At 41.7% G+C, this 20,894-nt stretch overlaps 1 protein-coding gene across 3 annotated transcripts in view; it reads left to right on the forward strand.

The window, feature by feature from the left end:
• The window catches only part of LOC138300266 (VPS10 domain-containing receptor SorCS1-like), a 2,596,073-nt gene that overhangs the window by 2,520,147 nt on the left and 55,032 nt on the right, over positions 1-20,894 (forward strand). For all 3 annotated transcript variants that reach the window (XM_069239431.1, XM_069239430.1, XM_069239429.1), the window contains exon 24: positions 7,239-7,338. In XM_069239431.1, coding sequence (XP_069095532.1) covers positions 7,239-7,338 — 100 coding nt within the window. The remainder of the gene's footprint in view (positions 1-7,238; positions 7,339-20,894) is intronic.

Genomic DNA, 20,894 nt, shown 5'->3' on the forward strand with positions numbered 1-20,894 from the left:
TCTGTGACTCTGCCTTGTTTGTGGATTCCCTGTCTGGGTCAGTTTGACAGTTGGGTTATTTTTCACCTCACACTAGACAGTGACACAAAGGGAGCTGGGGTGTAACCTGCATTTCCTAATTAGCCATCTCTGCTAGGAGGGAGGGGTAGAGTGGTCAATCTCATCTGAAAGGACTGTGCCTGCCTCTGACAATGCAGACTCCAACCCCCTGGTGTTTGTCTGAGGGTTTGCCTGGGCAAGGCAGGATTTCACAAGTAGGTGTGAGTCCCCTTTGAAGGAAGGTGACTTCAAAGACTAAAATGGATAAAAGAAGGGCACCCAAATCTACAGACTTTAGAAACACTTCTGGAACCAAGAGGAACCTCTGTCTGGAGAAGAGCTGAATAGCGGAGGAAGAAGTGCTGCCCTGCCTGTGACTGTGCTTTGTGGAGCTTTCCTGCAGTGCTGCTTCTGCCAGAGTAAGAGGGCAAAGACTGGACTTTGTGTGCCTTCCATCTTGTGAATAAATCTCCAAGGGCTTGATTTAGAACTTGCCTCCTGTTGTTTGAAGTCTCAGGGACAGCAAAGACTTCTCTCTGCCAGCACCTGGAGGCTCTGGAGAGACTCCTGCTCTGACAAGTGGTGCTCTATCCAGTCCCTGGGCCCTTGAAAGGAAAGCTGGTGGAAATCCAGGGAAATCAACTTCGGACGACTCCGGACCGATGCCGCTGCTGAATCTGGTGACGCCGCCTGCACCCGACGCGTGACCTTCGCTGGAACGCGACGCTCTTCGCAGGCCCGACGCCGCTGCAGCCCCGCTGAAGTCCACGACTCTTTGGAAGTCTCCGTACCACGTCGTGACCGACGCCGCTTGAAGAGCGCGGATTCAACATTTCGCACAGACGCCGCGATCCCCAACTTCACGCATCGGCTTGTTTTCACTCTTCACCAAAGGTACTGTACTTGGGGGTCTACACGACTCCGTGTCCGGCGCCGCTGGTGTCGGCTTGTTGGGAACGACTCCGTCACGATACCGTGTTAACATCTCATCGAAGCATTTTTGTTTCTAAGCGCTATTTTTTTAGTTTATTCTTTAAAAATTCATAACTTGACATGTGTATGTTGGATTTTTGTCGTTTTGGTCTTGTTTTGTTTAGATAAATATTTCCTATTTTTCTAATCTGGTGTTGTGTAATTTTGTAGTGTTTTCATTAAGTTACTGTGTGTGTTGGTACAAATACTTTACACCTAGCACTCTGAAGTTAAGCCTACTGCTCTGCCAAGCTACCAAGGGGGTAAGCAGGGGTTGACTAAGGGTGATTCTCTTTTACCCTGACTAGAGTGAGGGTCCTTGATTGAACAGGGGGTAACCTGACTGTCAACCAAAGACCCCATTTCTAACAATAATGTACTATTCTGTTCTTGCAATTTGTTTCGTAATTGAAAGAGGTGCTTCCAGAGGCCAAGTAGTGTAAACACATAATATAGCCAAATGTGAAGATTATACCTGAGGTGCACTGAATAAAAAAGACTTGCGATGTATTAGTGTTTCCTCATGAGCACAACATTGGATATGTTTCATACATTCTATGTGAAGAAAGAAGTGTCTTTGTAATAAACTTGTTTCTTATGCTATCTTGCAAGACAACAATAATATTAGGGGTGGGCAAAATATTCCATTCTGCTGGTGGAATTTTGTCGACTCCACGTTACTCTTGTAATGCAGAGTTCCATCCAAATCGCTCCAGTTTTAACATGGCAATTTTCTTTCCTTGCATGCACATCCAAGATTGTAAATTGGTGGGTGCGAGTAAGATTTTGTGTCTCCTAGCACGATTTCCAGGTGCTAAGAAGAAATACGGCGAGATTTTTCTAACGCGAGTGGCTGCGAGCATTCCAAAAGGTTGTCCCTCGAATACAAAATCTACTTGAGCACCAACAAAGTCAACTCAAGTAGCTACGCTCTCTGGCACACATTGAAAACTAACCCAGTGGATGATTAAACCAAATGAATCACGATTTGGCAAAGTCAATAGGTCTTTTAATAGTTACCAGCCTTTTGGTTTTGTCAGTGCCTGATTGTTTTGTCATACGCTTCGTAAAGCGCAGTTGTTGAAAGGGTTGTTAATTCTTGGAAAAAAGACTGGCTAAAAGTATTATACCAGATTAGTGTTGACGGGACTCCTTCCTCGGGATCTGTTTGAAGATTAGCCAGGTGAGGGAAGGGTGTTAAGAAGGTGTTGGACCTGGCCCTTTTTGCAGGGTCATTCCCATACGTTTTGCCTCCTTCCTCCTATTTGTCCTGACCTGTTTTTATTGGCTTTTGAACTCCGAGAACTTTACCATTGCTAACCAGTGCTAAAGTGCATATGCTCTCTGTGTAAATTGTACTGTTGAGTGGTTTATCCATGATTGGCATATTTGATTAACTAGTAAGTCCCTCGTGAAGTGCACTAGAGGTGCCCAGGGACTGTAAATCAAATGCTACTAGTGGGCCTGCAGCACTGGTTGTGACACCCACATAAGTAGCCTTATAATCATGTCTCAGACCTGTCACTGCAGTGTCTGTGTGTGCAGTTTGAAACTGTAAATTTGACTTGGCAAGTGTACGCACTTGCCAGGACTAACCCTTCTCTTTTCCTACATGTAAGACACCCCTAAGGTAGGCCCTAGGTAGCACAATGGGCATGATGCAGTGTATGGTAAAGGTAGGACATATACTAATGTGTTTTACATGTCCTGCCAGTGACTTACTGCCAAATTAGGTTTTCACTGTTGCAAGGCCCATCTCTCTCATAGGTTAACCTGGGGGCTGCCTTTAAACATGATCAAAGCGTATATTCCCTTTGGGGGCAGATAGACATGTGGAGTTTGGGACCTCTGAACTCACAATTCAAAAACACATCTTTTAGTAAAGTTGGTTTTGAGATTGTATGTTTGAAAATGGCACTTTTAGAATGTGGGCATTTTCTTTCTTGAACCATTTTTGTGACTCTGCCTGTTTGTGGATTCCCTGTCTGCGTTAGTTTGACAGTTGGGCTGTTTGCACCTCTCTCCAGACAGTGACACAAAGGGGGCTGGGGTACAGCCTACATATTCAGATGAGCCATTTGTGCTAGGAGGGAGGGGAGGAGTGGTCACTCACACCTGAAAGGGCTGTGCCTGCCCTCACACAATGCAGTCTCCAACCCCCTGGTGTGTGTCTGAGGCCTTGCCTGGGCAAGGCAGGATTTCACAAACAAGTCAGAATTTCCTTTGAAGTAAGCCTACTTCAAAGGACAAAATGGGTATTAGAAGAGCACCCAAAACCACATACTTTAGACACTTCTTGGGGTAGATAATCTACCTCACAGACACTTCTGGACAAGAAACGTGCTAGTGAAGAATCCCTGAGCCAGACCCGCCATAACGAACTGCCTGGCTGCCCAAAGGTGTCTTCTGGACTGCTTTTCTGAGAAGGACTGCAGCCTTGCTGTTGCCCTACTGCCTTGCTGCTCCCTGACTGTGCTGAGAAGTGCTCTCCAAGGGCTTGGATAGAGCTTGCCTCTTGTTCCCTGAAGTCACAGGACCAAAAAGACTTCACTCCTGCAGCTGGACTCCTTGTGCGGCGAAAATTTGATGCACAGCCTGATAAAAATGACGCACAGCCTGGCCCGCGGCAAGACATTCACCACAAGCCGAACCGGAACAATGCAGCCTGACTTTTCAAGGAGAAGATTGATGTAGCGCCTGCGTTGCGACCGGAACTTCGACTCACAGCCCACCGGATCAACGCACAGCTGACCCGGGACGACGCAGCCCAACTTCCAGATAGGAATCAACGCAGCGCCTGAGGTGCGAGAGAAATTTCCACGCAACGCCTACTGGATCGATGCAGCGCTTTTGACTTCGCTCCGCAAGCCCAGGCTTCCACGCACCGTCCCTGTGGCACCAGAAAACCCCACAACCCGAATAGGAACCAAGTCCGTGCACCAGAAAATGATGCAAAGCCTTCCCCTGTGTGTAAAATAATGACGCAAGTTGGTGTGCGAAGGGCAAAACTGATGCACACCTCCCCGTTTTCCATGCATCACCTCCTCTGTGTCCCCTTGCAGAGACATTGAATGTGAATCAGGTAATTTGTGCTTGCAAGAGACCTTTATTGTTTTTAAGAGACATTAATTTGTTTTGCAAGGACTTAAGACTGTTGATAATACATTTACAATGATATCTACACAGCTACTTTTAATTGTTTTGACCTGCATCTTATCAGATAAATATTATATATTTTTCTAAACATTGTGTGGTGTATTTTTGAGGTGCTATATTGTGTTATTGTATGATTTTATTGCACAAATACTTTACACATTGCCTTCTAAGTTAAGCCTGACTGGTCAGTGCCAAGTTACCAGAGGGTGGTCACAGGATAATTTGGATTGTATGTGACTTACCCTGACTAGAGTGAGGGTCCTTGCTTGGTCAGGGGGTTACCTGACTGCCAACCAAAGACCCCATTTGTAACAGAAGGGAACTGTGGTGACAGAGCTCTGCAATGGAAATATTAAAGACGAATGAACAAACATAGACCATGTACAGTACACAAGCCATGTGTGTATAGTTTGGTATTGCTCTCTGAAATTATAACTCTAGAATCAGTGTAAATTGAAGCTTAGATATCTAAATGACTCAGGTGTAAATATGAAAGGACTGAAGATCCTCTGTGTCCAGAAATTTTGCATTAAACTGTGCTCACACATTGCATGTTGCTAATTGTTTCTCTCTTGTGCCACCTCTCTTGTATTGTCTTTTATATATGTCTATGTATGAAGAAATAACCCACTGAGATACACACTCTGAAAGACTGTGTACCAATTACTAAAACATTCTCCCGGTTAATTGCACCACAATATAATAGCACTTAATCATTTAAGATGCATAAAGTCTCACGTGTAATTCCAAAGAGCGTCAAACAATGTGTGATGCTATATTCACTTAACTTCAGGTCGAGGAAATGACATACAGACTAAAGAAAACACGGAGTTACTAGAATTTGTGCCCAAAAACTAAATTTCAGCCTATGACTTTAAATGTGAGCTACAATGGGTTTACCACCAAAGACCAGGATGGTCTTATAATTCCATGCAAGGTTCTGCTGAATTCGATGAGGTTGCTGCAACAGGAAATGCGGGAGGATTCGTCTGGATCTTGCGTTGCCACTACGTCGTCTTTGGAAACAGCCGGAGAGAGGAAGGAACTGGCTTCCAGGAAGTCCCTCAATAGTAAGCATATGTGCTCAGATGGGGTCCCTTCATCTAGGCCCAGAACCCACACCCAAGAAAGCCACCACTCATAGGTTTAGGGACTAGAAGTCCATCTATAGAAAAAGTTGCTCAAAAGGAGAAATAAAGCCCCAAGTTTCAATACCTGTGTTCTCACAGCATAGCCACCAGCGCACTGTTCATGTTTGTACATGGGTCTTTCTACATGGTAAACTGTGTACATTGCATCTTCTGTAATGCTGTAAGCCTAGGGCTGTTTTCTTAGTGGAGGTAGTGGTTGGAGCGAGTCCTAGAATGCAGACCGCCACTTTAACAGGTAGTTCCTAACACTAAAGGGAACTCATTTGTGTGCTGATGTGCACACTAAGGTTAGGCAATGGCAAGTGTGGGCTTAGACCATGCACCGTGCTTTATGGTATAGTGTGCAGAATAAAAATGTGAATGACACCACATACCAATTTATGAAAGAGTGCTGGCTCAAACATCTCATTGAGGTAAGAAATACAAGAAAGACCCAAGGGACTGATAATGCACCAAGATTCCAAATCGTTGTCATCTAATACCCTCTGGGATTTGAGTGGAAAGAACATTGTTCCTAAATGCAAATAAATCCAGGGTTGAGAGCCCAGGGTCCTGCAGATGCTAGGCAATAGGTCATGGGAAAAGAAGAGATCACATCAGTAGAGGCTAAATGGGTATTCTTGGTTATCCTCCATTGATTGAACGTAGATTGTCAAGAAGGTGAGAGAGTTGCATTGCTTCTATTGAGATGGACTGAGGCAAATTCCAGCAAGGTCCCACATGTTTTACTTCACAAAGCATTAGTGAACAACAGAACAGCTTGATTATCCATCCCAACCAGAAGGGCAAAACACTTTATTGAGAAGGACTTGGTAGTAGGCACATATCACCTGTTCAGTTGCTTACTGTGGAGACAAACAGTGATAGGTTAGCAGGAATTCTAAAGTCACGCTGAATCCTGACATATGTCATAAATGGTCCACCATCTGGAATGACACTGTGAGATAATCAAGTACTATATATCAAGGCCAATAAAATATGTTGCTGCTATTATCTGCCATTTGTAGTAAAGGACCTAATAATCCAATGGCTAGAGGTCAAATGTGCCCCAAGAGACTACAGAACTAAAGATAGCTATTTACGTATTTATCCATAGGGAAAAGTAATTGTCCTGCTGAATTAGAACTTTATAAGAGCAGGGCACAGAAATTGGACTGACATTTATAGACACAAGGAACAAAGACCTTGCCTGCCAAGTTACTGGATCAAGTGCTGACAAATATAATGAACCAGACTAAACAAATAGACCCATCAAATAAAAGGAAATGGTATGCCTTTCTTGTGGCCTGAGCTACTAAAACAATTAGCTGGTACATTTACTGATTCTTGTTCAAGTCTAGGAGTAGAAACATTTCTTGTGCATTGATCAGTCATACCAAGCAAGCAACACTTTTTTGCAATCTTTGGCTCCAGATGTTAGGCATAGTGAAAGAACCCTGATTTCAAGCTGCTCATGTGGGCAGCCTAAGAAAGACAGGAGCATGGGGATACTTGAAAGTTATAAAGTTGACAGAAAATTCAGAGTGGAAACCATGAGAACAGAAGGTTCTTCATTTTGAATAGTTCCCAGCCCATCTAGGTTGTGATCCTTTTGAGTATTGACCCCCCTCCTTTAATAGTTTGAAAGCTAGAACTAAAAGTAAAAATATATTATAATTTACTATATTTGATTTATGCAATCTATTTTTCAGGCTACCTTACTCTCTTGCAGAAGTATTGAGAGGGCTAGCATGGAACTTATGGACCATTAGGAGTTAATAAAGTAAAATTAATAGTGTGCAACTCCTGCTTCACTATGGGAACAATAATTATTTGTCTAGTATCTGCTATGGAAGTGAATGTATCTGCTTACTGATGCTTGGTGTGACAAGATAGATAATCATGGTTACATCTAATAATACAAATTTATTTTAATTTTAGATTTCAGATCTTTTCGTAACCAAACTTAACCAAGACTCAATCCAGTTTGAACTCAAGCCTGGCGTTAGGATTCTTGTCCATGCTGCCCACTTAACAGCAGGTAATTCGTTGTCTTCACCTTGATCAGACCCATGTGCTGTGAGTAGAAAGCTTTTTCTCTTTGCTGAGTTATGTCTACTTTTTAGAATGAAATGTTGTGACTGTCCCAACATGTTACTTGACATCAGCTCTTCATCTGATTTGATACTCCTCCCTCCACTCTTTTCCTCTATCTCTTTATTTTAGGCCCTGAGCCTAATATAAAAAAAATGAATGTGAGAGGATTTAATTTCTGTGTTCATAAGTTCCTTTTTAATTTTTTACACTTTGCTTCTAGAGAAATGCTGATATATGAATTAGGAGAAACCAAGTGGAAACCTCTTTTACTTGCCCAGTTGCCTAACCTAAAGGAGCGATTAATTACTGAATAATGACTTAAGACTAACATTTCAACTCTTTCTCTAGAAGATGCTTGCATGTGGGAAGGCTTTTCAAGGTTATAGGGATGTATATAGTTTAAACACGGAATATTTCTTTCAATGTCATCTTACTGTGGTTGACTAATAGATGTCATTTTTAGCACTCACCCTAGGAAACTTTAGCTTCTGATTGCATAATGTTAATTCACTAGTGACTAATTGTTTAAATGTATGTCCTACATTATACCTGGGGCATATGGTTTTTGTGAAATAAAATATCTGCCATTTGTTGTTCTACCTTACTTTTGATTGTCCATTTTATAGTGATGCAAAAGATAATTACAAAATTCCACACTGTTAAATTTCCCAATATTTTAAGTCTGCAACCAAGAAGTAAATTTGTGAGTTAAGAAGAGAAACCAAGACTTTAATTTACATTTTCTTAGACTTCAGAGAATTGAAATGTTTTTATAAATGTCAAATGATGAAAGTTTGATTGTAGCCAGAAAGAAAAATAATATTTTCCTCACACTGAAGTATTTGTTATGGTATATAGGGTACTGCTGCTGGGCATGCAATTCTCAACCCCAAAGAACTATGGACTGAGTTAGAGCTTGGCTGAAAGATACCATATTATTGTACAATCAAACTCTACCCTTTGTAAACTGGACTGCTCAATGTATAATTGAGGTTTGGGGTGTGATGGCACACACACTGATTGAACCTCCTACCTGGCTACATGGAGCCCCACCAGGCTGAGAATGGGGCCAAAAAAATGGATCTTGAAATGTGAAGTGGCTGGGATATGAAAGGATGACAGTGAACATTGTCATTTTGGAGCTGACAAAAGTGATCCCTCTCTCTTCCGGCATTATTAAGTCCTGGAACAACCTCTGTACTTCTGAGAGCCATGTATTTTTGGCAGACTTGGTCAACCCCTCTGTGATCTTAAAGAAAGTTTCATCAGTGTACTTCTTACCTGCGAGCATGGGTAAATCTAAATATAACCTCTCAAAAATTAGGCTTAGGGAATAAGGCAAAAGAAATGTTCCTTAACTATTACAAGGGATGCTTTTTTTTAAAAGAAAAGTAGGATTAAAACTGTACGGAATGCTATTAAACAGTGGAAATTATGGACTAAAATGTTTAATATTCTAACATATCACTATAATACTCCTTGTCTGTACTTATCAGCTCTACCCCCAATTTTCTGGGATGGCCATACTACAATATATGTGAAATGCCAATTAGCATCTGTGGGGAAAAAAATGTATGTTTTTTCTTATTTACAAGAAAAATCTGATTTACCTAAACAAAATTATTTTTCACATTTATACAATTAGAAATATTGTGCAAAGTATTAAAATAGTCAATATAATGTCTCCATATCCTTTGCTGATAGATATGGTTACCATTAGAAACGTTATAATTGGGAGACACTAGAAAATATTGATAGATAGTTTGATGCCCTTTAAAATCAAGCATTAAAGTAGAAGTGTAGGTCTTGCTTACTTACATCAGCGAGACAACAAAACTAGGACATGCACTATTATCTGCTCCTCTAGAAAATTAACATTACAGTGAATTATATTACCTAGATTTTTCACCTACTAAACTTTATAAATGAGGACCCTAACGTGATGATCAGTGCCCCCAATGTCTAATCCCTGGAGCGGATGTGGTACACATGATAGCCAATTTTCTGAGCTTACAAGGCTACTTGGCCCAAATGTTTAGTTTTTAGAGCCTCTTATCCAAAAGACATATAAGTGGGAATAGGAACCTAATATTTCTCTATGGATGATAGCTTAGATATCACCCTAGCTCATGCTCAAATATTTGTTGTCGATATTACAGTAGCACAAATATGTATTATATCTAGATGGCAGGATTCAAACCCTCCTACATTTTCTCTATGGAAAGCTAAATAGTTAGCAACACATTATATTCGAAACACTTTTTCTAAGGGACAAGTTGCACATAAGAGGGAGGGAAAGGGTATGGAGACCACTAGCATAATGGATTCTACATATGCAGATGTAAGGCACTGTCCTTATTTTACAAACTGTAGGATGTTCACATTGTTCGGCCTATGTATTTCTTACTTATAATGGATTATTAATACATTTGTATCAATTAATGGATGTAATATTCTGAAGCCATATGATTAAAAAAATAACCTCCTGAGAGATTGTGTCTAACACAGCACTGGTACTATGAAGAATATGTGACCTGGATTTACACAGGATCACAGAACCTAGGTGTTAGATCTAATCCCATGCATTTGTGCACAGCTGCTAGTGACCTCTGAAATGAGTCGAAATGGCCACAAAGGCATGCTTTATGTGCACATAGGTAGGGGTTTAATGTTTTCAGCTATGTAATTATTTTGCACAATTTGTTAGGATAGGAATGTGAAGTCTGATGTGCAATTGCACATTTTGTTTCTTCTTTTTCTCCATGATGAACACACTTCCTCTCACTTCCTGAATAAATGTAGGGGTGATCTGTTCTGCTTCACATCCTGGAAAGGGAGTTACTCTAGCCCAAGGTTGGAGTTAGTTTCCAACAATTTCCTGGGTGGGAAGAGGTTTGATCTGAGTTTGTGAATGCTCACAGTGTACATGTGTGTGGGACTTCACAAGCATACGAAGCAAAACACACTTCCTACCCCCTGCAAGGAAGATAATACTGGGGATTTCCCCACCATTGCTGCATTGTTGCAGATAAATCTACAGTATGAAGTCCATTTTTATTGCCAGGAGACTTTCATTAATAACTGGTAGGGTTGAATGAGATATTTTTGTCCATAAGAATATGCATCTGATAGAGACTTCAAGCCACAGATTCCTTTCCATATAATATTCCTCCGGCGTCAAACTGTATCCGCAAATTTTGCAAAAGTAGTCTTGTGCACTGGTAGCGGGCATTATTTCCTTCTGTTTCAGCTGCACCAGAAATGACTTGTGCAGTGCCTGTATAGACTCTAGCCCAGCATGTTGGTGTCAATTATTTTCTTTCCCCGCTAGTCAGTGCAGATCATGGAGAGAGCTACCCCCCAGTCATTTTTTGACTAACTTGCTTCTCAACGTTTTGTTGATGCTTTTCTTAGATTTGTATCTTCTGGTGTGTAAGGGATGTTTCCTAAGAAGCCAACAGGTTTCAGTTCATGTGATGCCCATCACAGACAGAAATCTGTGACAGGCCCTCATTTGTTTTACCTATAATGCTTGGAGAGGTACCACAACTCCTAGACCTGAGAGGACTGCCGCACCATGAATCCCAAGGTGCTGGAAGGATGGTCCCTGAAGCTTCTTGCCACCCAATGGAGGACAACCCCGGATTCAATCTGAGTCATGCAGAAGGTCCCAGAAAGCTTACACAGCTGCTCCTGATGATCGTTGCCTCAATCCAAGTCATTGGTGAAGTCCCAAAAGAGAAAGAAGTCTAAAAAGTCAAAATGATCTTCGGCTTCTGTGTGTCAGTCCAATTCATAGGACCTAACATGGGAGCTTCAGCACTCTAGGCCTCGCTACATAGGGGAGCCTGTGCCAGGGTCCACTCTCCATCCCCTCGACTTTCCCAGACCAGCTAAGACTCATTTAAATCAGAAAGCTTTATGAGACACTTCACCACATACATGGGTGGACTAAACCCTCAGAAAAACCTCTGGGCCTAATGAATTTGGTGGGGCCCTGCTGATTCTCCACCTGTGGGTTCACCCTCCGCGCCAGTTGGGTCCCATGTGACCTGGTGCTGGATCCAGAGCGGTGCTTCCTGAAAGGTTGTTACCTTACTTGGCACTCGCTCCAGTTCTACTTTTCCTGACACTGCCAATGCCCCACTGTGGCTCATCATCAAATGGGCTGGATGGGTGATGTCCAATGCAAACTCCAGCTCCGACCGACACCATGCCCTCCAAATTGGATCCAGTGCCTATTCCTTTGACAGGCCTAGAGAAGGTGACAACTGGGAGGGGTCTGAGGATTCTTTTGTTTACCACACCCCCTTGATGGACCATAGAAAAACAGCTATGAGGAACTGGCAAATGTCAGTGGTTTGGATACCTCAACAAACCCTGGTCTGGTAACTCCCTTTACAATAGCTATGGAGGAAAGTGGTGCCTCATTCCCAGTTGTGGTGCAGAGGACAGCTGAGTTCTTGGACCTTCACTTTCCCCTAGTGGCCCTCAAGATTAACATCTTGACAGTTTTTCCAACCAGGAATTGCCCCCTCTGAACCATTACTCCCATTCAATTAAGACCTATGGCTATACTTCTTGGGGCCTGGTCCAAGTCCTGCACAGCATCTTCTGTCACAAATCAATTGCTTGCTACAATAACCCTGCTCATGGGGCCTCCAGTTTCCTCGCCCAGTACCTCAATCCAGAGTGCTTGGTGGTCCAAGCCTCCACTTCCAGGATCAACCCCTCCACTGGATAGGTAATCCAAAGGCTTAATTACTTTGGCAGGAGGATTTTCTCTTCTGCCAACCTAGCACAGAGGTATGTGAGCTCCGCACACCTTTTGGCCATTCACCCACACTGTGTGGGATTCACTTGCGCAGCTGCTGCCCATGGTCTCGCAGGAGGCCCGAGCCTTACCCTCCCAAGTGTTGGTGACAGGAGAGATGCATCAAAGTTCGCCATCAGATGTGGACTTGACACAGCTAAATTGCTGAGCAGAGCAATTTCATTATCATTGGCACTTAGACGCCATGCCTGGTGAGAACCAATGGCTTTTCAGGGGCTGTCCAAAGTTCGCTCATGGACATGTTCTGTGATGGATCTCACCTCTTTGGTGAGGACAGCAAAGCTATGCCCAAGTACTTGGCTTCTCGCCAACCCCAACCAAGAGTGTCCCTTCCTTCCTTGCCACCAACACAAACAGGCTTCACAGCTTTTACATGGCCTTGGATGTGGTTCCCACAGACCATGTGGGACACCAGCCAGAGGACAGGTCAGTCCACCTCCCCCACCCTAGCAGCCAAAGCCACCAAAACATTTTTGTTTGACCTTGTACCAAAACAGGCACTCAGTGGGAGACAGGATCCACCATTACCTGCACTACTGGCAGTCCATAACACTGCAAATTCCTACAAAACTATGTGCATGTATGCTTTCTACACTGTCAGACTGAGGTCTACATGTTTCACACCCTTATCAGTCCCTATGGATCTACGGACATTTCATCAAGACCAAACAAAAATAATCTAATCCTTGATTGAAAAAGAGTTAGATGGTTCTTGTGGCTAATGTGAACATTTTTAATGTTTTTTCCATTGATGTGTGTACGGGTTTCCTCTCTGGTGACCTGAGGCAGAAGAAAAAGATATAAGGTATGTATTGAAAAGGCATATTCATTGTCTGTGGTGTTGGTGTCGTCATGCACACACTTGTGAGTCAACAATTGGTGAAAAAGCATGCCATGGTGAAGAGTGCATTAGATGGGAAATTAATTTCTATAATCTTAAAACAATCTTACCCTCCCTCAGTTTGGATGGGGTCCCTTAGGGTTATGTGGATTCTGCAGCTCCTACTTTTCTAGTGATGCAATTGTATATAGCTGTCCTAGTATGATATGTACTAGTGATTTAGCCAATATGCCAACAATATCAAATACAAAGTGAAATGGACAATTTACAAAGGATCAGTTATCCATACTAACGTCATTGATATGCAGGTGCAGCCTTCTTCTGAGATATTAATTTCCACTCAGACAAAAATGAGACTACCAACTGGGTCCCTCATATATTGGTACCTCGTAATTGAGAAGCATCATAGCCCTGCCAAGTATATCCATAGGCATTCATATATGGCCTAGATAGGAAGTGGTATTCAAGCGCTGAGCTAACCCAGCACAAATCAATTTGTATATAAACCTTTTCTTGAGTTTAAAACAAAATCAGTGCTATGCTTATCAATCAGACCTCTGTGCCTCTAGTATACATATGGGAATCAGCTTGTCAATTAATGAAATGCCTGCTAAACGGATGTTCTTTCAAATATATTTGTGCATTTAGAGAGATATTGCGCACAATGGTGGTACATCCCTTTAAGTCAAAAACCACCAAAACATACAGCAGTTCACTCTTGTTGATCTCAAGTTAAAGTCATGCAGGTAAAATAAAATTGCTAGTCACACAGCAAGTAAATTGCCACATGTCCAAGACTGCCTCAAATGGACTATTATCCTCCACGAAAGCATGGGGCACTAAATTTTAAGCTGACGACAAATCCAATAAACATGCCAAATCACAGCAATCTAAAGTGGGCAGGAAAATCTGTCTTCACCTTTTGTCCCCATTAATGCAGGATGACGCGAGCCAGGAGGTACATTGCTGCTCCGATCCCATAATCTTCTCTGCATGGGAACTGCTGTGTCTTGGTTAGTATAAACTTCAGAGACCGGCGTTCTCCTAAAAATGTTAGAAGAAATTTATGCCAAATGACTTACTTCATCTAGAGATGCTGTTAGGCTGATTCACCTACCCCTGCTTCACGACCTTGTAATTATACGAGCAACATGAAAGACCTCTACTTAAAGTGAAAGCGAAATCCTGATTGGATGTGCTCCTGGCCAGGGTTTAAAGGAGCCCAGTGGTCAATAGTACCCTTGAAATACATGTTGTGTTATTGTTTAGGACTGGCCAGTTCATTTATAGTCATACATTAAAGTATTTGGGCACAACATGGCCCTTCTATTAAGTTCTGTGTCAACAAAATTCCTCCTAGGCTGACTCTCATATGGGGTTCTCCATCAAATCTATGGAAAGAACAGGTGTATCTCATTAAGTCATATGTAGAGATAAGGCATTCCCACATTAAGGGGACCTTCTGTATTCATAGCCACAATCAGATGGAGAACACTCTGTAATGTAGCCACAGATTACTAGTTACAGTAAGGCTGCCATCCAAAACAGTGTTCTACCAGCTTGCTTGCTATAAATAGGATTATCATCAGATCCGCCAGGGACAGAAATACATATAGAATTTGGTCCAAGGTATCTCGTTGTCGAGTCCCCTGATATGGGTCTGTAACCTGTATTCGCATCTCTGTTCTTTTTCAAAATATCAGAGGAATCCGTCACTGTTTCTAGAATGACCTGTACAAGGTCATCCAGAGTGTGTTGTTTGTCTCTGTCGTGGGTACTCAGTTTTGTAGCTCTCCGTTGGCATCAAATAGTGCAGCAGTGCTTGTTAATTTTGGTTGTCATACCCACATAGTGTAATCCATATGGGCCAGTGATTAAGTACACACATTTATTTGTGTTGCATTTAGTATGCTTGACCAGGTTCCACAGTTTACCGCATCCCAAATCAACTGTCATGGTCATTAGTATAAAGGGGCAGACACTGAACTGTCCACAGGGAAAGTGACACTTTACTGCTGGTAGTTTTCATGTCTCAGTGATGGTGGATGATTTAGGTAGAGTAACCTGTTGAGGTCTAGTATGTACCAGTATATTCCTGATGTAATTCATTCTTTTAAATGCGAATAATGGTCTTTCTATCGTGTCATGCCCTCTCTGTAATATCGCCCATCTACAATTAATGATCTCGACTTCATTCGAACAGGGTGTGAAAGTAGTACCACATGTAAGTCTGGTATTATCGGGTCATTGATAGCTAGAAAGGAGTGCCGCTCTCTGGTTCTTCCATGCCCTTTTGCAGGCCCTATTGATGACTCATGTCAGATATTGGTGTTTAAGTTTCTCCGACAGCTCTGTAGCCTGTTTGTCAAAGTTCTCCACTTCACTGCAATTATGCCAATGGTGTAGAAGCTGACCAAAAGAAAGATTGGTTCTCAGGGCCCGAGGATGGTCCAACTCCATACTTTAATACCATCAGAAAAAAATGGGTTGTTGGCAATCAGAATGAATGTTTTCTCAAAGTTGTACATGTACAGACATGGCAGGCAAACTTTGAGCAAATGTGCTCCTCGTGGGCTTTCCATGTATTTTGTGATACAGTTGGTTGTCAAATTGAAAAAAGGTTTCTGTTAAAGCTATGGTAGCATATGACATCAAAAGATGAACGGGAGCAGAGAAATTCCAGTCTTTCTTCTGTAAACTCTCCTCTGTAATCATCAAGGTAGAATCCTGAGGAATAGTAGTATTAAGGACCTCCACGTCCAAACTTATCTGGAGATCAGTGATCCCATACAAATTAATCTGCTCAATTAGGTTCAAAATATCTTTTGTGGCTTTTAGGAATGTGGGAGTCCTTTGTACTTTGGGTTGTAGAAAATGGTCACAAAACCTTGACAGGGGTTCCAGTAGTGATTCTATCCCAGAGATGACAGGACCTCCTGGGGAAGGGGGGTCTGTTCTTACACATTTTCTGAAGACAATAGAAGTATGGAATGAAAGATTGTTTGTTATCCAAAAATTCTGCCTCTGATACTACTCAGGTTGAAGGATCCTCAGGAACAGCACCGTCCTAGAATCCACCTTCCATTGTACATGCCTCTAATATATCTGTATAATACAGAGGAACAGTGTGGCTAAATGGGGAAATGGTATTAGGGAGGGAACAGCCGGGAAGGAGGCCTGAAAAGAATATAAGCATAAATAATATCAATATGACTACCAAGCTTTAGTAATAAGAATTGGCTATAGGAGTATATATGAGATCCCTACTACAGAAGAGTAGTCTTAAATTATCAGGGGCAAATAAACCTAGCTATGATTTCATTCAATCACCAAAGCATAAAAACGAATGTCATCAGCCAACTGAAGAAACATAAGCCTAAATGTATAAGTATTCTAAAATTCTTGCTATCACTAAAGAAAACTGGCTCTTCCCAAGTAAATTATTCAGGAGCTTTAAATAACCATACTCTTGCTGTTGTGTAAATTCAGGGTTATTACTCCTCATCTGAGATGTCCATGAAGATCATGTTGCAGAGTTCACTGTTGTGACTCCGTGTTGGTTTTTCTAAAAGAAAAACAGCTGTTCCTCATTTAATAAAGGTAACAAGTTGCGAGTGAAACAGTCCACGACAAAGACATTAAAAACTAAGTTAATATTCAATTTGCATGCGTACTCAATGCCTAATAAAAGTAAGAACTGGGGTTCCGGTAAATAATAAGGCAAGCATTCAGATTGCTGGTAAGAAAGAGAATGGATGCAATTGCAAGTATTCAGGGTGCCGGCAGAAAAGGAAACTGCCACAAATGCAGGATAATTCCAGTCTCTCATGCTCTCTCTCAATTGGCAGAAACACTCCTGATTGGAAATAAATACCGCCAACACTCAACAAATGAGGAATCGCCGGAGCTACTCCCAGGGCCGATGGTCTCCAAAAAGGCGATCTCCACTAGTCCACTATGGATTACGAAAGTTCTACGTTATACCAAAACATCCAGGAATGCCAGAATCACCAATTACAGAAACAGCTAGTTAGTGTGCTAGCTATTTATATTTGGTTCTCCAACCCAGGCACTCAATAGTTTCTGTATCCCATGGCATTCAGGAAGAAAATATGGTGGCCTTCTTAGAATAGGGAAGATGATGAAATTAACATATGGCCTTCCAACATTTCCACCACTTGTGCCCATGAAATAAATGCTTCTTACCACAAATCTTTGGCTCTTGTCTTGTCCCCCGTTGTGAAGGCTCAGCTCTAAAAGAGGTATGGACATCTAGCCAGCAACTCATGACTGCCTTCTTCCGGGTGATCCAGTCTGAGACTTACGGTTCCTCTATCATTGTACCTACTTGTCTTTGTAGGTGAGGGGTAGGATCATTCTGAATGGGCTTGTAGTATGTAGAGTCCTCCATTAATCTCAGGCATTCCTGTCTGATTGCTATTGTGTCCATACTCTATATGGTGCCTCCTTTATGTGCTGGTTTTATGGTGATATTTTTATCATCTGACAAGGACTTCAATGCATCCCTCTCCAGTCTGGATAGATTGTGAAATGTTTAGGTTGCATTCTTTTGATGTCATTGCAGACTGCCTTCTGGAAAGCCAGAATCTCGCATGGAATCCTATTGGGAGGAGGGGAGAAGGCGGATGGACTCCTTAGTCCAGTCTCTTTAGTTGGTAAGGATAAAGGTTTATCCAAAAAGTAAGAGTGTAGTCTGATCTTCCTAAAGAAATGTGCTGGTTCACAATTTAGCCTGAAAGGATCCTCTTTAGGTTTTGGTACATAGTCCAATTTTTTATATAGGGCTTTTCTCTGAACCTCAGAAAGAGATCTGGTGGCTAAATTGACCACTAGGTCGTCTTTGCTGTGGTCTTTCTGTGACTCCTCGTCCCCATCTGTGGTCCTTCCTGCTCCCATTACACTTGTCTCCCTCTTCCTCTGTTTCTTCCTCTTCCCTTGTCTCTTCCAAAATAAGGGAGTATTGTATATGGGCACTTTGTTGATAAAAAGAGGTGTGGTTACCATTCAGGTGGTTGGGGATATGGATAGGGAGGCATAGGGTATCTTGGGTTCGGAGGCTGCTTTCAGTCTTCATCCCTGCTCCAACCATCCAAGTTCGAGCTACTGCTGTAATTCCTGGATTTTCCCATTGCACCACTCAAATCATCCAAATACGTTGCGCCAATCCCATCTTGTTAGTCTTCTCTTGTATAGGGAAAGGCCTTTTCCCTGCTGAACGTCCTGATATCCTTCTGCAAGTTTGAAATTTTCTGTTGAGTATGGTACTCCTCATTTTCATTGATTTCTGCTTTTATTTCTGCCACTCCTGTTTTAAATGCAGTCATTGGAACAGTTGCTTTTAGGGTGTTTTCTGCGATCATGATCTGGACTGTAATGGTGTCTGAAAATGTCTTAGATTTACTTATTATTAGTACAAGCCAGTCTCTGGTGCACTTCCAGGCTACTTGCACCCAATCGCTTCTAAATGCTAGATCATTCAAAAAGGTGAGTAGAATGGTCAACACCTGAAGGCCATTTACTGCTATGTTGGCTCTAAGACATTCATTCATTATCAAACCATGGCGAAAGGTCTTGACCAGTTAATTTTTCAGGGAAGATATTTTGTCCCATCTTTGCTTAAGGCTGCCTCAAGGACCGCTCCCATCTTCTCCGAGAATAGATAGAGTTTGAAGGATAGCATTAACAACAGCATCATCATAGCTTGGGTCCACCTCTATGTTGCCAGGTAAGTGAAGATAATCCGTATGATGCTCCAAAAGGATAGTTTAAAATATAGGTCCTATAGCTGAGCCGCTGTTCAATCAATCCAAACAAGAAGTGAGATAGGGAGAATTGTGGCATTCCATAGTACAGTCTCCCAAAGCATGCATATACTTCTCAAGTGCACTGATCCGAAATGTGAGCGGTGTAAAAAAATATTCATTGAGAATATACAGGTCACCTAAAGCATTTGCTTATTAGGAGCAAGTAGGAATTAATTTCCTATATAATGCACTCTGCACCACGTCATGCTTTTTGTGGCTAGATAGATTTTCTACTAGATAAAGCACTACCAAAGGTACGTAACTTGTTCTTATGGGTAAAAATACCTTTGTGAGTAGGGCCCAGTGTGTTCACAATAAACTCTAACTTCAGCACTGATGCACTTTGATAAACCTAAAGAAGGGTCGAGCTCCTTCATGTCTTTGCATTCTTACTCTCGACATGGTACAGAATGTTTTCATAGTACTTCCAAGAGAGGGGCCTTTTGTTTCTGCAGTGGGGAACACTCCTTGAGTAGGAGAGTTCCAGACATTTAATAGCATTAGGGATCCTATAAATATGGAGATGGACCAACGTCTGTGCTGCCTTTTTTTCCCCATAACACATAAACATGTATCTCACTGCTGGGTGCACTTGGTGGTGAGAAATAAGCATCAGACATTTCCAAAAAGAGCACCCGGCTAGAAACATTAAGGGCCTAATTCCCATCCACCGTATTACACGTTCCACAAGATATAATGGAACTTGTAGTATGGTGGGTGAGATATCCGTCATGTTTGTGACGGAGTAATCGCTTCCACTAGGGTCGTAATCAGACCCTCAGTTTTTTCGGTGGATGTCCTGCTTTCTTTCTTGATTAAATTATTAAGGAGCAACCTGCATATCAATCAGCTGGAGCTGTATATTAATATGACCATCACCACTCAGATAAAAGGAAGGCGTGGGGATCATTTAATTCTGGGGCATTCTAGCACACCAATATGGAACATAGCTATAAGTTTTATGAGAATTATTTAGGACAATATACCAGCGTCCCCGAAAACCTACCTTGAAGTGGTGAAAAAGCATATACGTAAACCACTCCACGGATAGAAAGAGGAGAAAGATACAGTTTAACTAAAAACAATCATTGTGCGGGATACTTCGTGTCTCCTTGACAAGATGCTAATAACATCCCACGGACTATCGAAGAATGTTACTGTATTTCATTTACTGCAAAGCAGATGTTCTTAAGCCTTCTTCAGCATCTAATCCCAAAACAATAGAGTGAATAGGGATCCCTGCATGAGTTGAAATATTCTCCGGCGTCAACGAAAATATTGTTTAAATGAAAGTAGGCACATTCTTTTTCAAACATTGAAATACATTTTATTTAAATGTAAACGTCAGTGGGAAAAATTATTCACACTCAGTGGTACTGGATTAACAACAACAACAACATTGGACATATTGTATTGATGTCGAACAAAACCGCTTTACTCTGAGAAATTATGAGATTATAATATGCATTCTTTATCGGTTTTAGTAGTCTGGTTAGGTGTGTGTTGAAAGATTACACTTAATTAACCCTTTTATCAAAGCATCAAATATATCATGTACCTGCCAGTCCAAATGAGTCTGTCTGCCTTTTTGTCTGTTTGTTTATTTATTTCAAAGTATTTTATAGCTTTTAGAGGGAAAACAGTATAAGAGGGATGAAAGACATACATAATGAGAAATATATGTTAAAAACAGGAGTTACATTCAAGATTAGATCCAAATATAATTAACCTGTTACTGATCTAAATATATTTGAAGGATGACATACGGGTGACCCAGAAAGAGAGAAATAGAAAGAAGAGGGAGAGAAAGAAAGAAGAAGAGAGGGAGAGCGGGGAAAGAGATGTCTAAATCGAAAAAAATAATGTTAGTGTGATGGTATGTGGTGTTGCTCAGCACCTCTTGGCAAGTGAGGAAGTTGGTTAGCCTCAGGATGGGGATGGAAATAATGCGGTTCAGGAAGTTTTATTTTCTGCATGTAAAGGTCTACTGTGTTCCATAG

Source organism: Pleurodeles waltl, chromosome 6, assembly GCF_031143425.1.
Source record: "Pleurodeles waltl isolate 20211129_DDA chromosome 6, aPleWal1.hap1.20221129, whole genome shotgun sequence".
NCBI classification, from domain to species: Eukaryota; Metazoa; Chordata; class Amphibia; order Caudata; family Salamandridae; genus Pleurodeles; species Pleurodeles waltl.